The sequence below is a fragment of the Oryctolagus cuniculus genome, chromosome 3 (assembly GCF_051225735.1).
Source record: "Oryctolagus cuniculus isolate XC-2025 breed Fujian yellow rabbit chromosome 3, ASM5122573v1, whole genome shotgun sequence".
NCBI classification, from domain to species: Eukaryota; Metazoa; Chordata; class Mammalia; order Lagomorpha; family Leporidae; genus Oryctolagus; species Oryctolagus cuniculus.
Window position 1 is genome coordinate 182,336,990 of NC_142869.1, and position 27,526 is coordinate 182,364,515.

The 27,526-nt window shown below is 53.3% G+C and overlaps 1 protein-coding gene across 7 annotated transcripts in view; it reads right to left on the reverse strand.

Moving 5' to 3' along the window:
* The window catches only part of TMEM178B (transmembrane protein 178B), a 389,247-nt gene that overhangs the window by 196,910 nt on the left and 164,811 nt on the right, over window positions 1-27,526 (reverse strand). The window contains exon 3 of one of the 7 annotated variants that reach the window (XM_089328671.1): window positions 17,928-18,605. The exons of the other annotated variants lie outside the window; for them this stretch is intronic. Within the exon in view, the coding sequence (XP_089184797.1) occupies window positions 18,199-18,605 (407 nt within the window). The 3' untranslated portion in view covers window positions 17,928-18,198. Of the gene's footprint in view, window positions 1-17,927; window positions 18,606-27,526 lie in introns of those variants that run through there. 7 annotated transcript variants of the gene reach the window in all.

Genomic DNA, 27,526 nt, shown 5'->3' on the forward strand with positions numbered 1-27,526 from the left:
CTTTGCAAATCACAAAGGCCAAGAAAGACATCATGCTTCTGGGTTTCCCACCTTTGGGCCGGAGCAGTGAGGCACCACCTGTGACGACAGACTCACAGACCCTCTGATTCATCCTGACCTGCCAGACCCCAGTGGTGCCCACAGGGACGTCAGCCTGCAAAGCAGTTCCCATTATACTTTCCTGCTTTGGGCAAATAAGGCCCCCTCCCTTTCTCTCCCAATAGCAAGCCAGGAGCAAAGAGAACCTTCAGTGCCCATTGTGCAAAACCACATGAAGCAATGCTTGGCGAATGCTTACTGGAGACCGAATGTGGTAGAGCCAACACACACGTCTCTCTCTCTCTAGGCTCCTTTCCCCCGTTTTCCTTTGCAAGGCCTGCAGCCTACTCATTGCCACCACTCTCAATCCACCCTCCCACCTAGAGCTGAAGATGCGACTGCTGTGCCCGCGTGCCTTGCTACTCTCACCTCTGCAGGCCGTCACTTGTGCAGAAAAGACTAAGGCAGAGCCAGGGCTTCGAGAAGCACTGTGGGTTGTTCTAACGAAGGGGCTGCCCAAGGCCACACACACAGTGCACTGGAGGCTCCCCGGAGAGGGGGCGTGGAAGCTAGAGCGACGGGGAGAGGCTCAGCCCCAGCCAGGCTGGGAAACAGGGGAGCCCCAGGCCGGCACTTTCCGAGCAGTCCCCAGGCTGGTCTGTTGAGGGCACGTGCCTTCAGTCTCAGACCCCTGCGGCCATGTCAGGCCTGTTTCTCTCCCAAACCCTGGATGAGTTCTACTCTCCAAGTAACAGTGACCTGGGGTCTCTAAGCTCAGGTTTCGCATGGGCCTTCAGGTCTCTAACAGTTTGTTTCATAGGACGCTTTTGCCATGACCCCGACGATCTCAGCACCGCAGGCTCAACTCGTCCCAAAACAGGAGAAGGAAGAGGATCCGAAGGCAGACTGGACGAGAACCATGGGGCGGGGCTGGGAAGGGTGCTGGCTCCTTAGGGATGCGAGGACACGGGCACTCGGGCAGTGACTCCAGGGTCACTGTGCCGTGCCCCCGTGTTCTCCCGCCTGGAGACGTGAGCCTGCCAGCGCAAGTGCCTGCCTCTGCCCCCATAGATGAAAGGCGCTTCAGGGGTGAGCCCTGCAGTCGGGCTCATCAGAGGACATCAAGGGCTCCCAGACAAAGGCAAGACGGCTGTGCGAAGATATTTGTGAAACGTTAGAATAAAACCAAAGAGGAGAGAAGCTAACCCCAGAGACTAGAACACAGTAGGTCCAGAGGAAGAGAAGTCCGGTAACTGCTCAGCGCTATGTCCTCCGTGTAAATGTTCCAGACCTTCTAAAGGACAGTGATCCTTGCGCCACAGAACACTCCAGTGAATTCTTGCACGGGTGGAAAGGGACTCCTTAGTGCCAGTTTCCTCGGCACATCAGTGAGGGCTGCGCTTCCCTCTGTGTGCCTCCCAGCAGAAACAAAGAAAGGAAGCCAGCAGGTTTCCTCACCAGAGTTCTGGAACAAACCTTGCAGCCACGTGTGCTCACCTCTCGTGGGACTGCCCAGCCTTCGTTCCAGGCAGGGTGGGGGGACACACAGCCGGGTCTAACCTACTTAAGAAGTAACAGACGGTAGGCACCTGCTGTGAATTCCAGCTGCATTGCCTACGAAACGAGCGCCTGCCACAAGCTGAAGTCAGAAGGCTCAGGATCACAGAGGTTTCCCGGAGAGTCTCCTGAAATAGGCGAGGCGGCCGGAAGTAGTTCTGGTGGAGGTAACCAGCGCAGAACACTCCTCCAGCTGCAGGAATAAATAACCGTTTCCCAATATAGACGGCAGAGCGTCCTCTGGATCTGGCTCTGGCCATGATGCCAGGAATCCCGCTATCTCCTGGAGGCACAGCTCTGCCTCACGCAGAACATCAAATAGATCCCTGCCTTGTCCTGCTGACAGTCCTCTCTCTCAAAAGCCAGGGAAAGCAATTAGGGGAACTGCTATTCTTGGCACAAGGCTGCCATCGAGGAAGAGCATCTGGCAACGTGAAAGTGGCAGGAATCTGCGTACGTGACCACTTTATCTCAGAAGGAAGGGTAGCAGCTTGGGGAAGGCCGCTGCACCCTGGCGGACAGGACCTTGTTGGTAGCCATCAGCCATGAATAGGCACCAGCCATGCCCTGCCTTCTGAAGGCTTCCAGTCCACCCAGGAGAGAAAGGATGTCAGGTGGCACTGGAGCCGAGACAAAGCAGTGCAGAGAGGGTGCGTGTTGCAGAGTCCAAGGGACGAAGAATGGCTTTGGGGTAGGATGAGGCAGAAAAGGCACACTACAGCAGACAGCTGACCTATGAAAGTGACAAATAAAACCAACTCTGTGTGTGTGTGTGTGTGCGCGAGACAGAGAGAGAGAGAGAGAAGTATGTATGTGTGTGTGAGAGAGGTGTGTGTGTGTGTGAGAGAGAGGTGTGTGTGTGTGAGAGAGAAAGAGAGGTGTGTGTGTGTGAAAGAGAGAGAGAGGGGTGTGTGTGTGTGTGTGTGTCTTTGGGGTAGGATGAGGTAGAAAAGGCACACTACAGAAGACAGCTGGCCTATGGAAGTGATGAATTAGACCGTGTGTGTGTGTGTGTGTGTGTGCGCGCGCGTGAGAGAGAGAGAGATGTGTGTGTGTGTGTGAGAGAGAGATGTGTGTGTGTGTGTGAGAGAGAGAGATGTGTGTGTGTGTGTGTGAGAGAGATGTGTGTGTGTGTGTGTGTGTGTGTGTGTCTTTGGGGTAGGATGAGGTAGAAAAGACACACTACAGAAGACAGCTGACCTATGGAAGTGATGAATGTGTGTGTGTGAGAGAGAGAGAGAGAGAGAGAGAGAGAGAGAGAGGTGTGTGTATGTGTGAAAGAGAGAGAGAGAGAGAGAGGTGTGTGTGTGAGAGAGAGAGAAAGAGAGGTGTGTGTGTGTGAAAGAGAGAGAGAGGTGTGTGTGTGTGTGTGAGAGAGAGGTGTGTGTGTGAGAGAGAGAGGTGTGTGTGTGTGAGAGAGAAAGAGAGGTGTGTGTGTGTGAGAGAGAGAAAGAGAGGTGTGTGTGTGTGTGTAAGAGAGAGAGAGAGAGAGAGAGAGAGGGAGAGGAGGCTTGTACATTCTATACCTGGACACCTGGTAAGTGGCTTAAGACTTAGGGTGTAATTGTCCACACTGAGTTGATCCAGTGCACAGGTCATAAAAGAACATGGAAAAAGAATGAGGCTGAAGATAAAAGGGGGCACATACCTTTTAGGTATTCAGCAAGCCACACTTGTCTCTAGGAGAACTGCCTCTGTCTTCAGTCAGCTCCCGCAATCAAACTTGCATCCGCTCCAAGCCCCCAGTCACTGTCACCTCAACACAGCTGCCTGGACTGGCGTCTATACGTGACGAAAGCTGGCCCGGGAGGATGCTTTCTCCCAGGCACCCGGAAGTCGGATTCTCTGCTGGTCCACTGCTCCATGGGTGCTGAGACTCAGGAGCTAGGGGGCCCTCTGCTCCCAGGGGACAAAGAAGAGGGAGGCAACCTTCAGGAGAAGGAAGTACACAGTGAGGCAAAGCCAAGAGGAGCCGTCAGCCCCTGCCGTGTTCCGTCCTGCTCCAGAGCCCCCTGGAATCGGGCGACTCTCCTCATATTGGAGTAACCCCGTGGAAGCCCTGGGCCCCCGTGCCTTCCCCTCTGACTCGAGCCACACATCGCCCGCGTTCTGTGACCGCAGCCTGAGGTCACGGTAGTGGTGTTTGCTGGGCACTTCCATGTGCATCTAAAGGACGCCACATAACCTGGGCAAGCTCCTGGGGAAACAGAGCCAGGACTGGACCCAGACCTCTGACCTGACGCTTCCGCTCTAACCTCTCTGCCATTCTCCCCGACCTGCAGGAACGGCACGTGTTCTGCGACCAAAACTCCGGACATCAGCCTTATGTAGTGGAAGTGGCCGAAGGGTTCTGAACCGAGGTCTAGGACATGCCAGGACGGTACAGCAGGTGGGAGGGCGATCCTGGGGTCAGCGGCAGGGGAGGGGTTTTCAGGGTTATCTGTAAGCGTGCTGAACCTAACTGGGAAGGAAGTGAAGAGAGACCTGGGAGGAGAGCCAGCGCTCTCAGCCCGCAGGGACAAGAACCTGTCGGCCTGATGAGCCAGGGGAGCCCAGAGAGGTGGAAAGAACGGCCAGGCCACCGGCAGGGGAGGGTGAGGAGTGAGCTAAGGAAGCTGGCCACACGCAGCACGAGGGACGCGGGACGCCACTGCGCCCCCTGGGAAGACCACCCTGGAGCTCGAGGCTTCCAGCCTTCCACGGCCAAGCCTGCAGGGAGCAGACAGGGCGCAAAGGATGGGGGGTGGGGTCTGGCAAGGAGCCTACTCCTTGAAAGGTGGGAGAGACAGGCGGGGGCTGGAGGCCAGGAGGCAGCCGGAGGGGGCTCTTTCTTTCGCCTTTCTGCTTTTCTCTCATTTTAAATCTCCTGTTTTCTTTTCCTTGGACAGGGAAGCTCTGCTCATCTTTGCAGGCAGCAGATAAGGAGCTGGGGGCAAAAAAGCAAAGCTGTGATCCCCAAGAAATAAAGGATGGCGCAGGATTCACAACAGGCTCCTGGAATTTACCCACAAACGAGTGAGAGAGGTCGAACGGACGCTGTGGCTGCGGCTTCAACAGAGCAAAGATTCGTGGGAGAAAGATGAGAGAAGATGAAAGTTCAGCAGGACACACACAGTGGCAGAGAAGAAGGTGAGAGGAGACATCTGAAGACGGCCGCGGGGGCCCCGGATGGCTGTCTCCCAGGGCCGGCTTCTGGAAGCACCAGGCACGCACACGGGGAGGGGGCGCCCGGGCCACAGGGCCACACGCGGTGCCACAGCCGGGCCTCGGGGCCTGTGAACAGGCTGAGGGCTGGGAACGCACTAGGCAGCTGTGTAAAGACTTCTGAGCTCGGTTTTGGGGGAAAAGAAGCAGGAAAAGATGAAGCCACTGCCTGGGGAAGACGAGGTCACGTTCCCAGATGGCAGCAGCAGGGGAGACTCGAGCCCTTTACCTTCCCTCAGGAAAGCGACCTGGAGAGGGAGGCAGGTGAGGAAGTGAGTGACGCGCACAAGAGCGGGAAGCCAGCCGAGGCCCTGAGGGGGTGGCTCCCCGTCTGCATCCCAGGGACATTCTCAAAGGAACAGCAGTGCCCAGAGAGGAGGAAGCATGGCCAGATCAAGTGGGAGGAAGGGCAGGGCGGGCCCTCCGAAGTCCCAAGCTGATCCCACAATGGAACTAAGTATGAAAGGGCCGGCTCGTTAGTGTTTATGAGAGGATACGTTGATCCCTAAAAGCCACTACAGCTCATCAATCATGCTGTCGTAACCTCATTTCTGTACGTCAGCAGAGAGGAGCAACCATACTGCTATTCGATATTTATTTATGCCCTCATTCAAAAAAAGATGGAAGGCTGATTGAAGGGACATCAGAACCCACCTACACACTGCAAGACACAAACCTATGAGAAAGAGAAAAAGGAGACAAAAATGGAACCATAAATAAGACTGATATTCAAATGTGTGGCCTAGAGCTTTATCTACTTGTTAAAGTGAATTCCATTCACTTGCTAAAGATGGACCATTAATTTGGCTCTAAGTGTTCTATCAGGAGACAACAAAAGAGAAACCTGATCAATTATTCATTCACACCATCTATGAAATTTTTAAAAAGAAGGTGGAAAGAGAAGAGGAAGCTAAACACAGAAGGAGGGAAGAAAGACAAAAACATGAGAGGAAATGAAGAAACGCAGTTACTCCCCCAGCCAGACCCCCGGAAACACTCCTCAGAAAGGCACAGTGCTGGCTGTCATAAACCCTTCAAGGACTCTGCTGCAGTCAGATGTAAGACATAACCTCCGGAATCCCTCCAATTCTATCATCCATGATCATTTATAATACAAGTTTGAGAACTTAAAAAAAAAAAAAAACACCTCACTACTGTAAAACCAGTCTCAGCCCCCAGTGCTACCTGATAAATACAAGCAACATTCAGTAGCAATTAATTAATAATAGTACAAACCAAGTAGTATTGCAATAAGCTCCGGAGGACTCTACACCACCTTCTGAGTGGTGGCTCAGGATATCACACCTTCTGTGTTGGACCTTCCAGGGCGCTGTCTGGGAAGACCCAGGACCCCTCACCCAGAGGACAAGTGCTAAGTCCCCAAGGCCGGCAGGCTTGCATGGACAGCTCATGACCCAGGTGGGGAAGGGGTCTTGGGAAGCCTTGTATCCTTAAGTCATCTTCCGTCAACAAGGAGTTGTATGTTAAGCATCTTGTATTGTTAAGCATCTGTTAAGCATCTTTCCGGAACTAATAGGCAATAATTTAGGAGTATGATGGGGAAATTGTTCAAATATGTTCCGTAGGTAGAAGACAGAGAATGGACACTGTGGGCTACCTTTGCAATTTCTGTTGTGAGCATTTGATTTGATTTACACGAAACGCGATTTGCACAGAGTTCTCCGGAAGACATACTTTACAATGCACCCCTATACACTGATCAAAATGGGGCAATTCTAAACGCACTGTGGTATCTTGGACTGGATTCTGGAATGGAACCAAACACACACAAAAAAGAGAACAGTGGAAACACTCGGGCTATCTGGAGAAGGTATACATGGGTTTGTCTCTAGAGGAGGGAGGGCTCACGTATACTGCGCAGCCTGCAGACTTGGCCTTTGGTCTCGACAGCCGGCCCCTCCAACACAGCCCTGAATCCTTGCCTCTGAAGCTCCATCCTTCCCAATGGATCTTGGACTCTGCTCTCTGAACGGTTCCCAGCTCTCTCGACTCACGGTGGAATCCCTGCTTGTGGCCACACTGACCCTCAACTCGGAGCGAAAACCAACCAGGCCAGGCCCTCAGAGCTGATGCCCCCTGATCCACCCCTCACACTGCATTGGGACAGATCCTGGTGTTTGGTGGCCATTCCCTTGTCTAACAAATCTCGCTGAGCCCAAAGAAAGCCTTGTATCATTCCTTCCTAAGTACTTCAGGAAAAGACCACGTTGTTCTACAATAAAAGCCACTTTCACTTTCAATTCTCAGTAAAGATAATGGAACCAGAAAGGGGTACAGAAGTGAAGCTAAGGCTGAGTTAAAGAAGTCAGAGCACCAGACAAAAATGGGAGGAGGAGACCACGTCAACGTTTTCAAAAAGACTAGGAGAGAAAGACGACGACCTTGTAAACCAAATTCTAGAACACCAGACTGAATCTCAAAGCCAATGAATTTAGGACAGTCAGCAATAAATCACTAATACAGTCGTCATAACAAAACAGTGACATCAAGAGACAGTAGGCCAGCGCCATGGCTCACTAGGCTAATCCTCCTCCTGCGGTGCCGGCACACCGGGTTCTAGTCCCGGTCGGGGTGCTGGATTCTGTCCCGGTTGCCCCTCTTCCAGGCCAGCTCTCTGCTGTGGCCAGGAGTGCAGTGGAGGATGGCCCAGGTGCTTGGGCCCTGCACCCCATGGGAGACCAGGAGAAGCACCTGGCTCCTGCCTTTGGATCAGCGCAGTGCGCCGGCCGCAGCGGCCATTGGAGGGTGAACCAACGGCAAAGGAAGACCTTTCTCTCTGTCTCTCTCTCACTGTCCACTCTGCCTGTCAAAAAAAAAAAAAAAAAGAGAGAGAGAGAGAGAGAGACAGTAAAGGCTAAAAGTGTCCAGAGTTCAGGTGAAGTTGTGGAGGAATCAGTAAGAACATTAAGAGGGAACGGACTGCCTCTAACTCCTATCAGTGCCAGCACACTGACCACCAGGAGCTGAGCTCTGGCTGCTTCCCACACGACCTTGGAAGAACTGCACATCCCCTTGAGCCCTGCGCTGTGCATTAAGATGAGGGCCATCCAGTAAAAGGGCTACAACAGTGACTAGCACAACAAGCCTCAATAACCGGCAGCGGCAACACCCACACGCTAGCAATTCTTCCACAATTTGGCTGAATGAAGTAGAATCCAGGTCAGCAGAACAGGGCTTCTGCCGAATCATTATTCCGTCTGTCATAAGCCAACAGTTGCCATGTTTTGAAAATCTGATCCTGCTGTGAGAACTTCTTAACACTTGGGACTATTCTTGGCCATCGCGGATGAGCCCTTTCACATTTAGGAAGAGACCTAGTTCTAGAACTTTCTGACATCAAGGTCATTCTGGTTCCAGAGTTAATGCTTTTGTTGAGAATGACGCACTCGTTAACCAATCACCGTGCCGTCTTCCCCCTCAATGACACTTGGTAAGAAAGCCCGTGTGCGGAGTAGGCTGTCAGAGGATACGCTGTGGCTACTTCAGGAAGGACACTGCAGGTGATCACCTTTCCAAGACGGTAGGTCAAAGGTGAAAGGTTAAAACCTAAAAGGTGAACAGTGGTGGATAATGTGAAAATGAAGATTCCTGGACAGGTGAGAAATTAGTAGCAACATGGAGTCCACTGAGGCACCCGTGCACTGCCAAGGAGACAAGATGGGGAATCTTCAAGGAGAAACCATAGCTCGGATTCTCATGTCCCTCTGGTGCAACTCACAAGGCCAGGCAGACAGAGCCCCCAGCAGTAGAGCCTCCTGCTTCCCCAGTGTGGGGGGCTGCTATGACTACGTTCACGCCCACTGGTCATCGTCACCTGTGCAAAGGCACGTGTGCTGGGGGCCTGGGGCTAGAGGCACCAGCAACCTCAGGAGGAAGCAGTTGGTTGAATTTTACCGACAAAGAGCATCTCAGGGGAATGTTGAACTGACCCTGTCTTGCCGATACAGAAGCTGACGGCCAGTGCATCTGTGAAGAAGCTGGCTAAGCCCGGCTCTTCTGCCTGTGCCCAGGGGCCACAACTCCCACTTCACCAGCCTCCAAGCTCCTCAGTGCCAAAAGGGTGACGCTGACAGTCACCCAGAATTGAGGGAAGTGCTGAACGAAACAGACCACTGACACACACTTGGCGCAGTGTTGGGGCCATCCAAGCACGTAATGAATCACATGTAGAAATCTTCATCATTGCTGCTTTCCCTCCTTCTCAGCACCACGTAGCTGGGGAGGAAGAAGGAACAAGGAGAAATGTCGAGGTTTCTGCGTCCGCCATGCCGCATGTCCGTGTGCTCGGTAGCTTAGAAGCCTGTGCCTCGGCTTTTCATAGCCCCACGTGGATTCAAGTTTACCTCCACAAGTGAGTTTGAATTTCACCAGCATTCCTCTCCAGGGACCCCTGCTAAGCCAATAGCTCTTATCGGGTACGGTTTAAAGTGTTGCTATAACCCACCATTTGGACGCTAACAACATTGTGAATGCAGTGGTAATTAACAAATGTCCCAATTACTGTTTTCTATCCCAGATTTATCAGGCATTGCATCTCCAGAGTTGTCTGTCACCCTCCGGAATACGGTGTAGACATGATGAGCATAGGGGATTAAAGGAAGCCCTACTCCGAGGAGGCAGATGGTTTAATTCCACAGTTTAGTCTTCACAGTTGAGTAATAACTTAGCTTCTTCCCTCCTCTCTGCTCGTCAACACAGGGATCTGCCTCCTGCCTCTGAGCTGATGTTTAAACCTGCCCTCCTTAAGGGCCGGGGGCCAGGGGCCTCAAAACAGACAAACCAGGGCTCCCTTCCAGGCTTCACGGCCAGTCCCTTCCTGAGAGCCCCTCCCCCCTTGGCACCCCATCTCCTCGGCCACGCCCTCTGGGTGTAGAGTGCCTTTCGGACTGTTGTGCCTTCTAAACTCGTCTTACCCACTCTTCATCCCCAAGTCCTGGCCTCGTGCAAACCTTTATCTGCTCACCCAGATCGCTGCCATGGCAGCCAGCAGATGCCCTGGTCAGTCTCCTGCGTCTTCCAGTGCACTCTCTACTCCATCAGAAAACTGTGTTCAAAAAAGTAAATCCAATGACATTCGTCTCATTTTTCTTTGACCTACAGAATAACGCTCAGACGATTCCATGTACAAATGTTTGAAAGGCAGAGTTACAGAGAGGTACAGAGAGAGAGAGAGAGATCTTCCATCCACTGGTTCACTCCTCAAATGGTCATAGTGGCCTGCACTGGGCCAGGCCAGGAGCCAGGAGCTTCACCTGGGTCTCCCACATGGGTGCAGAGACCCAAACACTTGGGCCGTCCTATGCTGCTTTCCCAGGCTATCAGGAAGGAGCTGGATGGAAAATGGAGCAGCCTGGACTGGAACCAGTGCTCATACGGGATGCTGGTAGAGGTTTAACCCACTACATCACAACACCGGCCCCCACACAAGTCTACTCTTGAGCTGCTCCCCTAGGACTTGCCCACTGCATTCCTACTGCGTCCCTGTGCTGTGCTGGCGTTCCACTCGCCTCTCCACAATGCCAGGCCCTTCTCTCCTGCAGAAGTGTCCTCTGCCACCCCCCACCCCCAACATACGCACACACACATATACACAGACAGACACACACAGACACAACATATACATACACACACATATACACACATACATACACACATACATACACACAGATACACACACACACTCTCTGACACACACATACACACACATATACACACACATACACACACAGACATACACACACACACAGACACTCCCTCTGACACACACACATACATACACATACACACAGACACACACTCTCTCTGACACACACACACACTCACATACACCACATACATACACATACACACACATACACAGACTCTCTCTGACACACACACATACATACACACAGACACACTCTCTGACACACACACACACTCACATACACATACATACACACACACAGACACACACACACACATACACACACAGACACACTCTCTCTGACACACATACACCACATACATACACATACACAGACTCTGACACACACACACACATACAGACACAGACACAGACACACTCTCTGACACACACACATACACACACATACACATACATACACATACACACACAGACACACACTCACACACACTCTCTCTGACACACATACACTCACATGCACATACACACACACTCTGACACACACACAGACACTCACATATACACACAGACACACACACACACACACACACACACTCTGACTCCTTGCTGACTTAGCTCCTGGGTGGTTCTTCCACAAGGTCAGTGGGTGACTCCCCAGCACACGGCACATCAGGAGCCCTCACGTTACTGGGTGCATGTGCTGTCCCACCTCTGCACAGGCAGAGAGCTCCAGAGACCACGTCTCCCTGGACTTGCGTTCCCAGCACGAGCCCCACGGTCCTCGGTCCCTTGTAGGAAGGTGCTTTGTGCAGCTCCTAGGTGCTCAGCTAGAGATCTGATTCGTGAGTAGGGAAGACGGACACGCGTTCCTTCACAAGGATATTTTAAACCTCAAAGAAGCAAAGATGACAAAAATCCCTGTCTGCTCACATGAGTGGTGTTCTGCAAGGCTTTTGGGGGAAAGACAGAAAAGAAAAACCTCGTGGGTCTGTCCGATGGCACCAGAAGAGTGGGCCTGCCCCTGAGGCGCTATTAAAATTCCACTCGGTGATTTTCTTTTTAATTCATTTTTATTCCAGGTGCAGCCCTGCAGCTATTTTTAAACGGAGACTTAAAATAAAGTGTTACTAAGAGGTGGGGTGCTCACGGCCCCCTCAGTCACAAGGCGTCATGAATCCCTCCAAGGGCCCGTCACGGAGCGGGGACAACCACCACAGCCCAAAGCAAACAGAACGGGGGCTTCCGTCTTCAAAGGATGCGGGTCCCGGGCGAAAGCATTCGCTCCTGGACTCCCGCAAACAGCTCACCTGGACAGTTAATGAATGGAGGACTAGAAAACTGGGCAAGGCAACAGGAAAACAAACAGGACAGCATCCTCCAAGCGTGGCCTGCAGGGGTCAGTCTCCTGGGACCCAGGGGTCTAAGCTCAGGAGAAATCCCAGGCCGACCTCTGACCATGGAGCTGGAACCTCTGCTTGGAAGGGCAAACAAGCAAATAAACAAAGTGTCGTGTGCATGCATGCGTTCTGGAAGCAACTCCACGCTCGAGAAGGCAACCCCAGGAGCTAGAGTCGCTGAGTAGTGTCCAGAGACACAGTTCTACCTCTGGCCTGCTTGTGTCAGCAAGAGCCAGGCTTATTGCTTGCAACTCATTAATGAACAAAATCAGGCTTTCATTTGCAGCCGGAGCCAGCAGGGAGGCCACGAGATGAATGCCGCCCAGACAGTGAAGCCCCCAAACACAGAACGCTGCACAGCCGTCATTCGGCCGGCCACCCCCATTTCCTTGTGCTTAGAGCAGCACCTGCCTCCCATGCTCCCACTGCCCACGCGAAGGTACAGCACAAACACGAGAACAGCTGGCGCCTTCGAGAACAGGCGGCTCAGCTCTGGCTGATCCTTCATCTAGGCTGAGCCCAGGCCGGCGAGTAGACAAGACCCTGCCACCCTTCCCGGGCCCTCTCCACACCAGGGGAGCTGGTCTTGTGACTGAGTCTGCCCAAGTTGTGTTACTGTCACTTGCAGCCCAAGAGTCTTAGGGTTACACAAGATCATCAAAGTCAAGACGGAGCCCAGTGGCGGATGTTGACTGCCAGGATCCCAGAAGTGAATCAGAGGACAAACCCCCAGGGGGTGCGGTGGGGGCCCCCAGCGGAGGCAGAGAAGGCCATCCAAGGAGTGCTCCTGCTGTCTGCTCTTAGCCAGCTCCCCCAGAGGCCCCGATGCTTCTCGTCAGCTGGGTCTGTGGTCAGACTCGGGATGCAGGCTTGGGGCTGCCTGCGCCCCAGCCCCGGGGCCCAGAGCTGGTCCTCCTCCCGGCTCAGTGGGTACGGCCTTTCTAAGGGAACATACCTGCTGCCGAGGATGACAAGGGCCATCTCTCACGTCCGTGACTGCCCCCAGCACCTGCTCTGCCCGCCACCCCTGTGGCACTTATCTCTCACCTGCAATCTGTGGCAACCTTCAAGTCAGACAGAGAAGCAGACACTGTCTCACAATGCTGAAAATTTTGCAGGCCTGTAAAACGCTCCCATAAAGAGAGAGTGCTGGCTTACTGATTTGCTAAGTAATATCATTTTAAAATACACTACAATCCATTACCATCATTGCATCGCAGAAAAGAACGTTCTCACACCAGAGCGGACAGAAACCCACCCGAAAGATGTAGGCTCAGGATAAACAGAGCCACTGGGGGGCTCCTCCTGGTCTCCACCTTCTACTTCACTTGTTCGTTTTGCTCTGACCTGGGGACATCTCCTCAGAGACCAGCGCCAGGCTGCACTGCGCGAGATTTCCGAGGACAGCAAGCTTGCGTCTGAACCCCTGACACATCCCACAGTGCTGGTTACAAAGCTGAAACCCAATAAACGTTTGCTGCAGGGTGAATGAATGATCGATCGGGCAGCACTCAGACCCCTCGCTTCCCTGGCCACACCCCTCAAGGGGCACTTCCAGTCTTGTAGCCACGGCCGAGATGAGCTCTGCCCTGCAGGTGCCAGGGCTCCCCAGCCCTCCCGCCCCAAGCGCGGGGACAACGCCTGTGCTCTGAAGCTTCAGCCACGCTCTCCTTCTGGAAGGCATCTCACAGTGCTGACTCCTGTGCGAGGGCTCGCCGCTAAAATCCTCATACAGGGGCCGGCGCTGCGCCGTAGCTGGTAAAGCCTCCGCCTGTGCTGCTGGCCTCCCATACGGGCGCCGGGCCAAGTCCCGGCTGCTCCTCTTCCTATCCAGCTCCCTGCTGACTGCCAGGGAAAGCAGTGGAAGGCGGCCCAAGTCTGTCCTTGGGCCCCTGCACCTACATGGGAGACACAGAAGAAGCTCCTGGCTCCTAAGAGGCCCAGCCCCAGCCGTCGTGGTCATTTGGGTAGTGAACCAGTAATTGAAGAGCACTCTCTCATTCGCACGCTCTCTCTCTCTCAAATAAATAAACCTTTAATCAAATCCTTCTATATTCCCAACTCTGAATTTCTTACTTGGTATTTTAAATCCAAGCATAGGTCTTTACCACTTAGCTCCCTTGCATTCGTCTGCAAAGTCAGCGTCTCCCTTTCTCAACGACGCTTCGTGTCTTCTGTCTGTTCTCTGCACCTTACGGGTACGTTCCTGAGGTGGATCTTACACACTTTCCTATTAGGAACAAGTATAAATGTGCGGCACGGCGACATTCAGCAGACAATCGATAAATATGTGTTGGTTCATTGAACTCTATCTTTATCCTGAGACTTGTGTCCGTTGCCTCTCCCTACCCACACATTCTCAGCTCTGACTCCTGCTTGTCTCTGTAGGACCTGCCTGATGCCCCCAAGACAGCCTGCTCGCACCCCGCCACAATCTTCCCTCTGCCTCTGGGACTCCCCCTTCCTCACAGCTTCCACACACCCTGACCACTGCACTTGTCCCCACTCTCTCTCAGGAAAAACAATACAGGAAAAATAGCTGTGAACATTCAGGTTAACCAAGACACAGGAAGAACCACCATTTACTTTAAACGTGTTTCTCTCTATAAAATGATGTTTCTACCAAAGACCTTTACAGCGTATTTAACATCCAATCGGATGTGCCCTGCTGTGGTTACCATGCGAACACAACCCCTGTAGAGGGAGAAGCCCCTGGACCTCAAGGGCAGGGCTGCTGCCTCCATACCCGCCAGCGGCCTTGAGAAACACTCTCGCCCACTGGGCAATGCATCCCGTACAACAGACTCTGCTGCAGGGTGTGCCTTCCCTGGGCGCTGCATACTGAAGTCTTCCCCGTGAGCCTTACACTGGAATTAAAGTAACAGAGCCCCGTGTGGGAGAGACCCCCGTTGAGCAGCTCACACCACAAGCCGGGAGAGGTCGACAGCTGCCGATGCCCCTCAACTTCTGCTGGGGCTATATCTCAACACAGCCATCCCAGGCTGGAAGCATTGCAACAGAAAACGTGTGTGAAACACCTAACCTCTGAACAGCACAGCTCACCCTAACCTATTTTATTTTATTTTATTTTTGACAGGCAGAGTGGACAGTGAGAGAGAGAAACAGGGAGAAAGGTCTTCCTTTGCCATTGGTTCACCCTCCAATGGCCGCCGCGGCCAGCGCACCATGCTGATCCGATGGCAGGAGCCAGGTGCTTCTCCTGGTCTCCCATGGGGTGCAGGGCCCAAGCACCTGGGCCATCCTCCACTGCCCTCCCGGGCCACAGCAGAGAGCTGGCCTGGAAGAGGGGCAATCGGGACAGAATCCGGCGCCCCGACCGGGACTAGAACCCGGTGTGCCGGCACCGCAAGGCGGAGGATTAGCCTAGTGAGCCACGGCGCCGGCCCCTAACCTATTTTAAACACAGGCAGACCACTTAGCATCAGTCTGTAAAACAAAGCCTATTGTATAACGAAGTGTTGAATGTCTCATGTAATTTGCTGGATACTGTTTCACTGGAAGTGAAAACAGGATGGGGACACGGGTATTCTTTTGCACGACTGTAAAGCTGAAAAATCCTAAGTCAAATGCTCTTAGGTTGGGGCCCATTCTAAGAACTCTCCAACAAAACCTACCCATGGCAGCTGAAGACGGCACCTGCAACCTTCCCCAACGGGATTCAAAACATTATCGCCAACTACTGTTTTTCCTTTGTTTGTTTGTTTGTTTGCTTTTAAAGATTTTATTTACTTATCAGAGAGACAGAGAGAGAGAGACAAAGTTCTTCCATCCGCCAGCTCACTCCCCAAACAGCTGCAAGAGCCAGAGTTGGGCTGATCCGAAGCCAGGAGCCAGGAGCTTCTTCCAGGTCTCCCACGTGGGTGCAGGAGCCCAAGCACTCGGACCATCTTCCATTGCCTTCCCAGGCCATTAGCAGAGAGTTGGATTGGAAGAGGGGCAGACAGGACACGAACCAGCACCCAGATAGGATGCTGGTGCCGCAGGCAGAGGCTTAGCTTATTACACCACAGGGCCGGCCCCTGCCAACTACATTCCTGCCAACCATAGGAGATAACAAGACATCAGTTGACTTCCAGCTGAAGCTCCTGCAGACTGCTGGAGTGCGCCGTGGCAAACGGCTCAATCGTTCAACATTCCACTACGACAGAGTCATCTGGATACTGAACTGTGCCTTCCCGTCTCTTCAAAAAGTCACAATTTCTGTCCAGCGCCTCGGCTCACTAGGCTAATCCTCCGCCTTGCGGCACCGGCACACCGGGTTCTAGTCCCGGTCGGGACGCCGGATTCTGTCCCGGTTGCCCCTCTTCCAGGCCAGCTCTCTGCTGTGGCCAGGGAGTGCAGTGGAGGATGGCCCAAGTACTTGCACCCTGCACCCCATGGGGCACCAGGAAAAGCACCTGGCTCCTGCCTTCGGATCAGCCGTGGCGGCCATTGGAGGGTGAACCAACGGCAAAGGAAGACCTTTCTCTCTGTCTCTCTCTCTCACTGTCCACTCTGCCTGTCAAAAAAAAAAAAAAAAAAAGTCACAATTTCTCACTTTGAATGTCCCGAGGTCCTAGGGATGTTTAGCTTAAATGCTGGTTCTGTAGTAAATGTTTGATTTTTTAAAATTTAATTGACAAAGCTTGCTCATGTGTCAGGTCTACAACGCAGTGATCTGATACATGGTGAGGAGGCCCCAAAAGCTCATGGAAAGTATTAAACCCCATTAATTTTTGAAACCGTCTCACATGCAGTCACGTGCATTAAGCCATCCCTCACTGCCCACGCCGTACATCAGTGCCCAGAACTTGTTCTTTTTTTTTTTTTTTTTTTGGACAGGCAGAGTGGACAGTGAGAGAGAGAGACAGAGAGAAAGGTCTTCCTTTGCCGTTGGTTCACCCTCCAATGGCCGCCGCGGCTGGCGTGCTGCGACTGGCGTGCTGCGACCGGCTCGCTGCGGCTGGCGCACTGCGCTGATCCGATGGCAGGAGCCAGGTGCTTCTCCTGGTCTCCCATGGGGTGCAGGGCCCAAGCACTTGGGCCATCCTCCACTGCACTCCCGGGCCACAGCAGAGAGCTGGCCTGGAAGAGGGGCAACCGGGACAGAATCCGGCGCCCCGACCAGGACTAGAACCCGGTGTGCCAGCACTGCAAGGCGGAGGATTAGCCTAGTGAGCTGCGGCGCCGGCCAGAACTTGTCCTTGTAACTGAGTCTGCACCCTCTGGTCCACATCTCGCCACTTCTCCCATCTCCCAGATTCTGGGGACCTTCGTCCCGCCCTCTCCCTCTGTGAGCTGAGCCTTGCAGACTCCACACAAAGATGAGGCCAGGCAGTGTCTGCCCCTTGTTCACTTAGCAGCCCACCCTCCAGGCTCATCCACGTGGTCCCAATGACGGGATTGTCCTCCGTCCACGGCTTCATGAGAGTCCACGTTCTCTTTGCCTGTGCCTCTGTGACAGACCCTTGGCCTGTCTCCCTCGACTGGCTCTGTGAACAGTGCTGCAGGGCACGTGGGAGAGCAGGCGTCTCCTGGAGACACTGCTTGCACTTCCTCTGGGTGGATCGGCAGGAGCAGGACTGCTGGGGTTTACGGTAGCTGTTGTTGTTGTTGTTGTTGTTGTTGTTTTTAAGGAAACTCCACATTGTTTTCCATCATGGCTGAAACACAAGCCCCTGTTACCCTTGTCTGCAAAGTGTTTTTAAAACCAGGAAAGGGAAGACATGCCTCTGCTGCCCAGGGGAGATGGCGTGGGAGCCCGCGAGCAGGGGCAGTGGCGCTGGCGGCCCCAAGAACCTCTGCCTTTTGGGCAGAAAAAGGTTGTGCCTGCTGCTATAACCCCGAGCGCTGGAGGCCCTCGGGACCTCGGCGTAATGACCCAAAACTTCGGTTTCACAGCAGGGGATTTTTTTCCAATGAAACAGCACAGTTGACACTGAATATTATTTGTAGATTTGCCTTCAGCAGGTTTTCAATCATTTTTCTTGTTTCCGATGGATCATTTCCTGGAAATAGTCAGATACATTATTCCTTCTTTGTTTTAGAGCTAAATTATTTATTAAGTAAGGAGGTATTGGAAAACTGAATTATGACAGTGAAATCCTCAAATTGCTTTGCACAACATCAATTCCAGGAGATTCATTCCTGCCTTCGTAGGTAATAGCCCACATTTAAAGCAACATAATCAACCACCAGGATTTGTTGAACACATACTATGTGGGAATGAATGCTAATCACCGCAGAAGACGTGAAAGGCGCTAAAATTGCCTTCTGAAAACAAGACGTGAAAAGGAACGGGAACGCGAGGCACCGGGCGGGGAGCAGCTGGAGCTACGTGAGCTGCAAGAGTCCAGAGATGAACGCACTTCTGTCTGAGGTCCCCGCAGAGGGGCAGGCCCGGGGCCGAGCGGTGGAGCAGGCAGCGCAGGAGGCCCGAGCGCGGGTCACTGGACCGTGTGTAAGGGCGTGAAGGTGAGACAGAACAGGGTGGCCTGCCCTGTGGGAATGCGGGAGCCCGACAGGAGCTGCACGACCTTGGGCGAGCTGCTTGACCTCTGTGTAGAAGGCAGAGGATGGAGGAACTGCACTCACCCGGCTGCTGTGAAGAGCGGAGGAGCTGAGCGTGAGCCCTCGGGAAATGTTCACTGCTGTACCACTCCCAGGGCTGGCCAGGAGCGAGGGAACGCTTGCGTTCGGCTCCATGGAGGAGCTGAGATCCATGACAGAGGGATCTTGTTCTGCAAAAGCAACACAGGCCAGGGCCAGGAAATGGGTCACGGAGCCCCCTGGTGCCTGTCACGGAACCGCAAGTAAGGGAGTGAACAGGAGAGGCTGTCAGTCTCCATCAACCACTCTTCTGTGCACACCCTCACAGTGACAACCACAGGAGAGGCTGTTACAGTCTCCATCAGGCTGCTGTGCACACCCTCACAGCACCGACCACGGGAGAGGCTGTTCCAGTCTCCATCAGGCCACGCTGCTGTGCACACCCTCACAGTGACAACCACGGGAGAGGCTGTCACAGTCTCCATCAACAACTCTGCTGTGCACACCCTCACAGCACTGACCATGGGAGAGGCTGTTCTAGTCACCATCAACCATCAACCACTCTGCTGTGCACACCCTCACAGCACTGACCACAGGAGAGGCTGTCACAGTCTCCATCAGGCCACGCTGCTGTGCACACCCTCACAGCACTGACCACGGGAGAGGCTATTCCAGTCTCCATCAACCACTCTGCTGTGCACACCCTCATAGCACTGACCACAGGAGAGGCTGTTACAGTCACCATCAGGCTGCTGTGCACACCCTCACAGCACTGACCACGGGAGAGGCTGTTACAGTCACCATCAGGCTGCTGTGCACACCCTCACAGCACTGACCACGGGAGAGGCTGTTCCAGTCACCATCAACCACTCTGCTGTGCACACCCTCATAGCACTGACCACAGGAGAGGCTGTTACAGTCACCATCAGGCTGCTGTGCACACCCTCACAGCACTGACCACGGGAGAGGCTGTTCCAATCACCATCAACCACTCTGCTGTGCACACCCTCACAGCACTGACCACGGGAGAGGCTGTTCCAGTCACCATCAACCACTCTGCTGTGCACACCCTCATAGCACTGACCACAGGAGAGGCTGTTACAGTCACCATCAGGCTGCTGTGCACACCCTCACAGCACTGACCACGGGAGAGGCTGTTACAGTCACCATCAGGCTGCTGTGCACACCCTCACAGCACTGACCACGGGAGAGGCTGTTCCAGTCACCATCAACCACTCTGCTGTGCACACCCTCATAGCACTGACCACAGGAGAGGCTGTTACAGTCACCATCAGGCTGCTGTGCACACCCTCACAGCACTGACCACGGGAGAGGCTGTTCCAATCACCATCAACCACTCTGCTGTGCACACCCTCACAGCACTGACCACGGGAGAGGCTGTTCTAGTCACCATCAACCACTCTGCTGTGCACACCCTCACAGCACTGACCACGGGAGAGGCTGTTACAGTCACCATCAGGCTGCTGTGCACACCCTCACAGCACTGACCACGGGAGAGGCTATTCCAGTCTCCATCAACCACTCTGCTGTGCACACCCTCACAGCACTGACCACAGGAGAGGCTGTTACAGTCACCATCAGGCTGCTGTGCACACCCTCACAGCACTGACCACGGGAGAGGCTGTTACAGTCACCATCAACCACTCTGCTATGCACACCCTCACAGTGACAACCACGGGAGAGGCTGTTACAGTCTCCATCAAGTAACTGCCGTGCACACCCTCACAGCACTAACCATGGGAGAGGCTGTTCCAGTCACCATCAACCACTCTGCTGTGCGCACCCTCACAGCACCGACCACAGGAGAGGCTGTTACAGTCACCATCAGGCTGCTGTGCACACCCTCACAGCACCGACCACGGGAGAGGCTGTTCCAGTCACCATCAGGCCACGCTGCTGTGCACACCCTCACAGCACCAACCACAGGAGCTGTTACAGTCACCATCAGGCTGCTGTGCACACCCTCACAGCACTGACCACGGGAGAGGCTGTTCTAGTTACCATCAGGCTGCTATGCACACCCTCACAGCACCGACCACGGGAGAGGCTGTTCCAGTCACCATCAGGCCACGCTGCTGTGCACACCCTCACAGCACTGACCACAAGTGAAGTCAAGTCACCCTTGCCCAGATCTGAAGCCTCTGTGCTCTCTCAAACAAACCAAACAGAAAACAACCTGATGACGAGAACATCAGAAGGCCATCAGCCCAGGGAGACATTCGGGCTGGTGCCTTCCGGTCTCGGCCCTCCTCAGTCCTCCTCTCGGGAACCTCTGGAAACCAGAGCCGCCGACGGCAGCGATGACTAGAGTAAGCACTGGGAGGTGGGGAGCACAGAGCGATCTTGAGGCAGATGCCCTCCTCCCACCCCCAACACCCAACCCCAGCCTGCTGGCAGAGACACAGAGAGGCAGCAACAGCACTGCGACAGGCTCCACAGCCAGGAGCCGCCAGCAGCCCCCGCAGAGGAAGGAACCTGGCAAACTGAAGTCCCAGGGGAGACTTTCCTAGCCCTTAGCCTACGAGCTCTGGAGAACAACAAAGTCTGCACCGCGGCTGCCTGTTGGCAGTGCCGCGATCCACGCACAGGAGAAGCACACAGAATGCCAAGGACCAGGGAGCTCAGGAAGGCACGGGTGGGCCCGAAGTGCTGACCCACGGGAGCCAGCTTCCGCACCCCAGCTGGGCAAGCTCAAGCTCCCCGAGTGGCCAGGGGTCGGGGCATTTTCTCTTCTGACACTAGAGAGATAACAACACTACAGCCAACATAACAGAAGCCAGCAAGAGCAGCAGCTAGGGCTTCCAGAGGGCCTGGGAAGAGGATTTGTCTTCCTTGTTATCCTCTTGATTAAGCTTCAACCTGAATCTTGCAGTGTCTTTAAGAAAGCCCACAGTTTCATCAGACAACACGCCTTGAGCAGACTTGGCAACAGAACAACCCAAGTCACCGAAAGCCGGGGAAAGCTTGTAGTGAGCACATGTGAGAAACAGGACTGATATTAAAAGGTTGAAGTTATCTGTTGTTAAAGGGCACGAACCCTTAGGATCAAAGAACATTCCTGAATGTCAGTTTCTTACTGTCCTCAGACTGCCTGAGTCTGGGCGTTTGACTTGGGTGCTCCCCAGTGTCGCTCCCCCTCTTCATGGAGGAACGACACAGGACCCTGCGCTGTTCTTTCGTCTGCTCGGCCCTCCCCGGGTTTGCTGCTGGTTCTTCCCGGGTTGGCTACTATCTCTTCCACCTCCGTGGAAGGGCAGTTCCCCCTGGCCGCATTCCCCACTTCCGCAGGGGAGCGGCACACCGCCGGCCGGCTCTCTCGGGGGCTGCACGGGTTCCCTTAGATGTTCCCCATAGATGTTCCCGGTGCATGCCGTCTCTCTCCTCCTTTATAGTCCTCCTCTGCCAATCCCAACTCGGCTGCCCACACGCCGAGTACGCTGCTCTCCAATCAGGAGCAAGTCCTACAGTTTATCAGTTGAACTGGAGGCAGCTGTGCGGAAGCTGTTTACTTCTCTCCCAGCGCCATATTGTGGGAGAGCAGATGCATAGAATAAGTCTTAATTCCAGTAACAGTCTAGTCCGAGCTGCTCCCCACACCCCAGAGCGGTAGACCACCCACCTGAGCACCTGGACATGACCAAGACTGCCCCCTGAGCCATGAACTGTCCGTCTGAATGTCTGGGCTGAGCCCGGGTGCTCCCCAGAGCTGCACACTGACCATAGAAACCAGGTGCATCCTAAATGTCTGCCCTTCTGCTGCTAGATTCCAGTGCCACACACTTCTCAAAGAAAAAGAGCTCTCTCCCTGAAAGACACGAAGTCATCCACATAAATCCATCCTGCCACGAGTCACCGTATGCCATACGGTTGACAAGTAGAAATGCGGGCTCAGCATCATTGCGTAACCACGTAAATGGAGTGGCACTGGGAAAAACAGGGCCAGAGCGGGGTGAGTTGGCCCTGTACTTCCTGCAGCTCAACACGGACTCCCAGGGTCAGCTCTGAGACTACTCACTGGGCACCAGCTACAGGAGCCCCAGCCAAGTTCTGAGGAGGAGATGGTGACCAGTCGGCCCTCCTACTTTGCAACTGCAGGACAAGGAGTAGAAAATCAACCCGAAAAGCCCACGAGAGGTCGTAAAGCAAAGCCTGACCCTTATATTTACGAAGGATGCCCCAAATGTTGGCACAAGAAGGCTGGCAAAGCCTGCAACCCAGAAGGCCCATGCCCGGGCTCTGCCACTGCCCCAGCATCTCTGCCAATGTGGCTTGGTGGCAGCCTGGTGTAAACCAGGCATGCCCACGTGTGGGCCAGGGCGGACGCTGACTGGATGCCAGGGCCAAGTTCACTGGAAGGAAGGAGGGCAGAGGGAGCTGCCAACTTGGCGAGCTACGGCGGCTGCCCCTCAAGTGTCTGCCCCAGCGCTCAGGCGCCAGATCACAGATGGCTGGTCCTGCTGCAGGCTGAGACCTCCCCTCTCTCCTCAGTTCCCTCACGAGCAAGAACTGTGCACTGGCAGGACTCGCTTAAATAATTATTTCACTCCTAGCTGGGAGATGCAGGGACAACCTTCAAGCATGGAAATGGGAGGTGAGTAGAATCCAGAAACGAGACGACAAGACCTAGAAAGACGATGGAATTTCACCTCGGACAGCGCTGCCCTGGGACAGCCACACTCTGACTTCCAGCTCCACTGCTGTGGGAAGATTCTAGCTACTGCCACGTTCCGCCCCCCGGCTCTTCTCACCTTCTCGGGCAGCAGCGAAGGGTAGGCGACGCTGCTGTTAACCCTGGCCAGAGACAAAGCCCATGCGCACATCACCTCATTTCAGCAAAACGAGGGCTTGAGGACAGCTTTTGGGAAAGAAAATGGTCCAGGCTAGCCACCCCCTCAGGAGTTTCCAAAGGGAACCAGGACACTGAAACATGTAGTCCACGTCTGGGCCTGTCTCAGTAGATGGCAACATTCCAAGCACTTCACAGCCTCTTCAAAATGAACCAAACGAAGTATTTCTGAAAACTCTCTCTGAATAATGATCATCTATTAACGTCAGCCACGTGGGGTTCCTCTTTGGTCCTGGGTCCCCTGACACCTAAGGCTGCAGTGGCCTGGAGGGGAGGCAGCGGGAGGTGTGAGACCGCCTGTGGCCTGCATGGGGCAGCGCGCTGCACCCAGGAGACTCCTTCCTCAAGCCGCAGGCCAGCAGGACCCTCCCTTGGTCAGTCCGCTGAAGCAGTGGGTATGAAGACAGGAGCCCACCGGAGCCCTGAGGACAAGAGTGTGACACACCCGGGCCCAGGTGTACCTCTTCCGAGCGAGCGGCCCCTCCCAGGACTCTGAGTGATGAAAACAGAAGCGACGGGCGCCAGACCGGAGGTGCCTGTCCTCACAGCATTCACAGTGCGCACAGTCCTTGAACTACGTCCACACTGTGCAAACCACACCTTTTTCAACAAATGGACGACAGACTCGGACGAATCCACGATGAAATCATTGAAAATATTCTTTAAGTGACGCTAATTTAAATCTTCTAACGGTGAATGACACAACAAAATGTCAGCTATACATAGTTACGTACATTTCAAAAAGCACAATGGTGAAGCAAGGGCATCCTGTGTATATAATTAAAGTTCTGCTCACTAATATTTATTTTATAAAGCACACATTTTGTTAGATAAAAGATTTGAAGAACAAATGTTGAAACAACCAAAAAACAGAATTCTGACTATTTTAAAATGATCCTAATTTTGCCCATGTGTCTGAAGTTACAAATTGTAGAGATATACTCTAGAAGAGTCAGATATTAGGTAAAACAAGGCACACAGGCCCAGATGTTGAGAAACATACTTTTTCACTGGTCCTATAGCTATTTTTCTTAAGGAACTTAAAAGGATCTTTGAAAGACACTACTACCCCCAGGACCCAGCCAAGGCCAACGCACAGAGGTGACCTCTAACCGACACCAGACCTCTTGTCACAACAGCACCCTGCCAGACACAACAGTGCTATCAGGAAGGGAGAGGCTGGGGGACCATCACTGTCACCTGCACACCCCCCCCTGCCCTGCGGGGCCCTAGGAAGAGCGCTGGGCTTGGGGTCATGAGGTCTTGGGCCTCTGTGAGTCACATGACCTTCAGCAAGTCATCCCACATCTGTGAGCTTCACGCCGTCTATTCAAGCAAAATGAATGCAATGGAACCTAACTCCCGAGGAGGCCGTAAGGACGGAAGGAAATCACACACGGGAAGGCACCGGAATTATAAAGTGCTACAAAAACGTCAAGTTTTATTCCAGGAGCACTTGGGAGTCTTTTGAAAACACAGATTGTGATGGGAAGGCCGATTCTGCTTTTTGTGTTTTTTTAAGATTTATTTATTTATTTGAAAGGGAGAGTGAGAGAGAAGGGGGGAGCGCACTAGAGCGCATGTGTGCACACACAAGAGGGGGAGAGAGAGAGAAAGAGAGAGAGGTCTTCCATCTCAAGGTTCACTCCCCGAAGAGCTGCAGCTGGCAGGTCTGGACCAGGCCAACGACAAGAGCCAAGCACTCCATCCTGGTCTCCCACATGAGTGGCAGGGGACCAAGCACTTGGGCCACCCTCTGCTGCCTTCCCAAGTGCATTAGTAGGGAGCCGGATCAGAAACGGAGCGGCCAGGACTGAAGCCGGCACTTCAGTGTGGCAGCCGGGGAAGCAAGCTGAGGCTGAGCCCACCGCATCACGACATGGGTCCCCGTTTCTGCACTCTTCATCTAACTCAGTCCCAGAAGACGTGTGTCCTGCTGAACCACCCAGTGCGTCTACCACTCGTTTATTCAACAAACGTTCACTGAACTTCTCCAGGGTGCCGTGCGCTGCTCTGGATGCTGGAGACAGAACAACAAATGGGCACTTTTCTTTCCCAGGAAGGGTAAATCTAGAGAATTTCAACACTGCCTATGCTTTCATAGTTTTATATTCTTGATGTGCAGGTCCCAGGCCAGCAAGCTGCCTTCCCCAAGGACCAAATGGAACCTTCTCCTCCCTGGTGTAAGGGAACAGGCCTGAACGTGCAACCTTACCATGGGAGCAAGTGACTTCACTGAGGCTAAGTGCACACCACGGCCATGATGTCACAGACTTCAGCCCTCGCCTGTCCCTCGCCTTCATCGAGGCCCATTTACAACCACTCATTCTACATACCTGAGGCCCCTGGCGTTCCCAGCCTCTGTCTTAGCACATGTGACATTCTCTGAAGCCACTTTTGAAATAAACACATGAAATACCAAACCAGTAAACTGGAGGTTTATCCGCACTCCCTAGATCCTGCTAACTACGCCCATCACAGGAATTTGCAGCAAGGCAAGGATAGATACCGCAGGCAGAAAGACTTGGGTTGCAGGGCCGGCGCGTGGCGTAGCGGGTAAGGCTGCTGCCTGCAGTGCCAGCATCCCATATGAGCACCACTTCAAGGCTCAGCTGCCCCTCTTCCAATCCAGCTCCCTGCTAATGCCTCTGGGAAAGCAGCAGCAGATGGCCCGAGTGCTTGGGCTCCCGCACCCACATGGAGACCCAGAAGAGGCTCCTGGCTCCTGGCTTCATATTGGCTCAGCTCTGGCCATTGAGGCCATTTGGGGAGTGAACAAATAGATGGAAGATTCTCTCTCGCCCTCTAGCTAGCTCGCTCGCTCTCTCTCTCTCTCTCTCTCTCTCTCTGTAACTCTGGCTTTCAAATAAGTAAATGAATCTTAAGAAAAAAAAAAAAGACCTGGGTTTGAATTCTGGCTTTGTTATCTGTAAGCCTTTAGGTTAACTGATCATGCTAAACTGAATTCTCACATTTATGAAACTCAACTATAACACCTGCCCCTCAATTGATATTCAAATAACTGTGATGATGTTGGAAAATAATTTAACAGTGCTTGCCACTTGGACGTGCCCTCTAAGTGGCTGCCATTATTATCGATAACAGCCATTACTGTTGACATCTTACTAAAGTTAGCCTGTTTCATCCCATGCCCCTTGAGATGTCTGCTGCCTCTCTGTATGGACAAAGAAAGAAAAATCTTGGCTGATTCCTTAGCAAGTTATTTCTAACTTAAATCAGGAACCCTAATCCATCTTGCCTCTTTGGCAAAACTAGTTCTCAGTTCTGAAGGTTAAGATATATTTATCCTTGGTTTCACACCCTCTTGACGGACAAAATAAAAGAATAAATCACAACCTGAAACAATATTTCATTTACCAACAAATCCACTGGGTCCCACGTCTCCACTCCACTTGTACATAATATTTCACCACACTTCCTCCCTGCAGACCCTGCTCTGGCTAACTCCAGTGTTCTCCTCTCCAGTTTCCATCATTTGTGTTCTCTCGCCTCCGACTGCCTTCACCAAACGTTTCTGCAGCAGGTGCAGGAAGCCCCAAAAGACACAAGCAGGCAGAGACCGGCTGCTGTGCAGTGACGGCTTAACATTGTCCAAACAGGGGCCAGCCTGTACCCCAGCTTCTGTGACACCTATGACAGAAGCGTCTTTGTTTGCCTGCGGACCTGGGTCTTGTAGAATAAAAAAGCAATGTGACTTAGGGTAGGGGGTTTGGGGCTTTCATGTCCACTTAACATGCAGAGGATGGAGACTGGGAACAGCCACAGGAGCAATCAACCGTGCCTACACAGCGGGCCCTGTACCCATCAGCTGTTACTTTAAAATACCTGAGAGGGGCCTGCACTGTGGCACAGTGGGTAAAGCCGCCACCTGCAGTGCTGCCATCCCATATGGGTGCTAGTTTGAGTCCCGGCTGCTCCACTTCAATCCAGCTCTCTGCTGTGGCCTGGGAAAGCAGAAGAAGATGCCCCAAGTCCTTGGGCCCCTGCACCTGCATGGGAAGACCTGGAGGAGGCTCCTGGCTCCTGGCTTCAGATCAGCCCAGCTCCAGCTGTTGCAGCCAATTGGGGAGTGAACCATCAGATGGAAGACCTCTCTCTCTCTCTGCCTCTGCCTCTCGGTAACTCTGCCTTTCAAATAAATGAAATAAATCTTAAAAAAGACTGTTGGAAGTAGATTAGCAGAGGTACGGTGCGGAAGCCTGTACCTGGGAAACTGTCACCTGT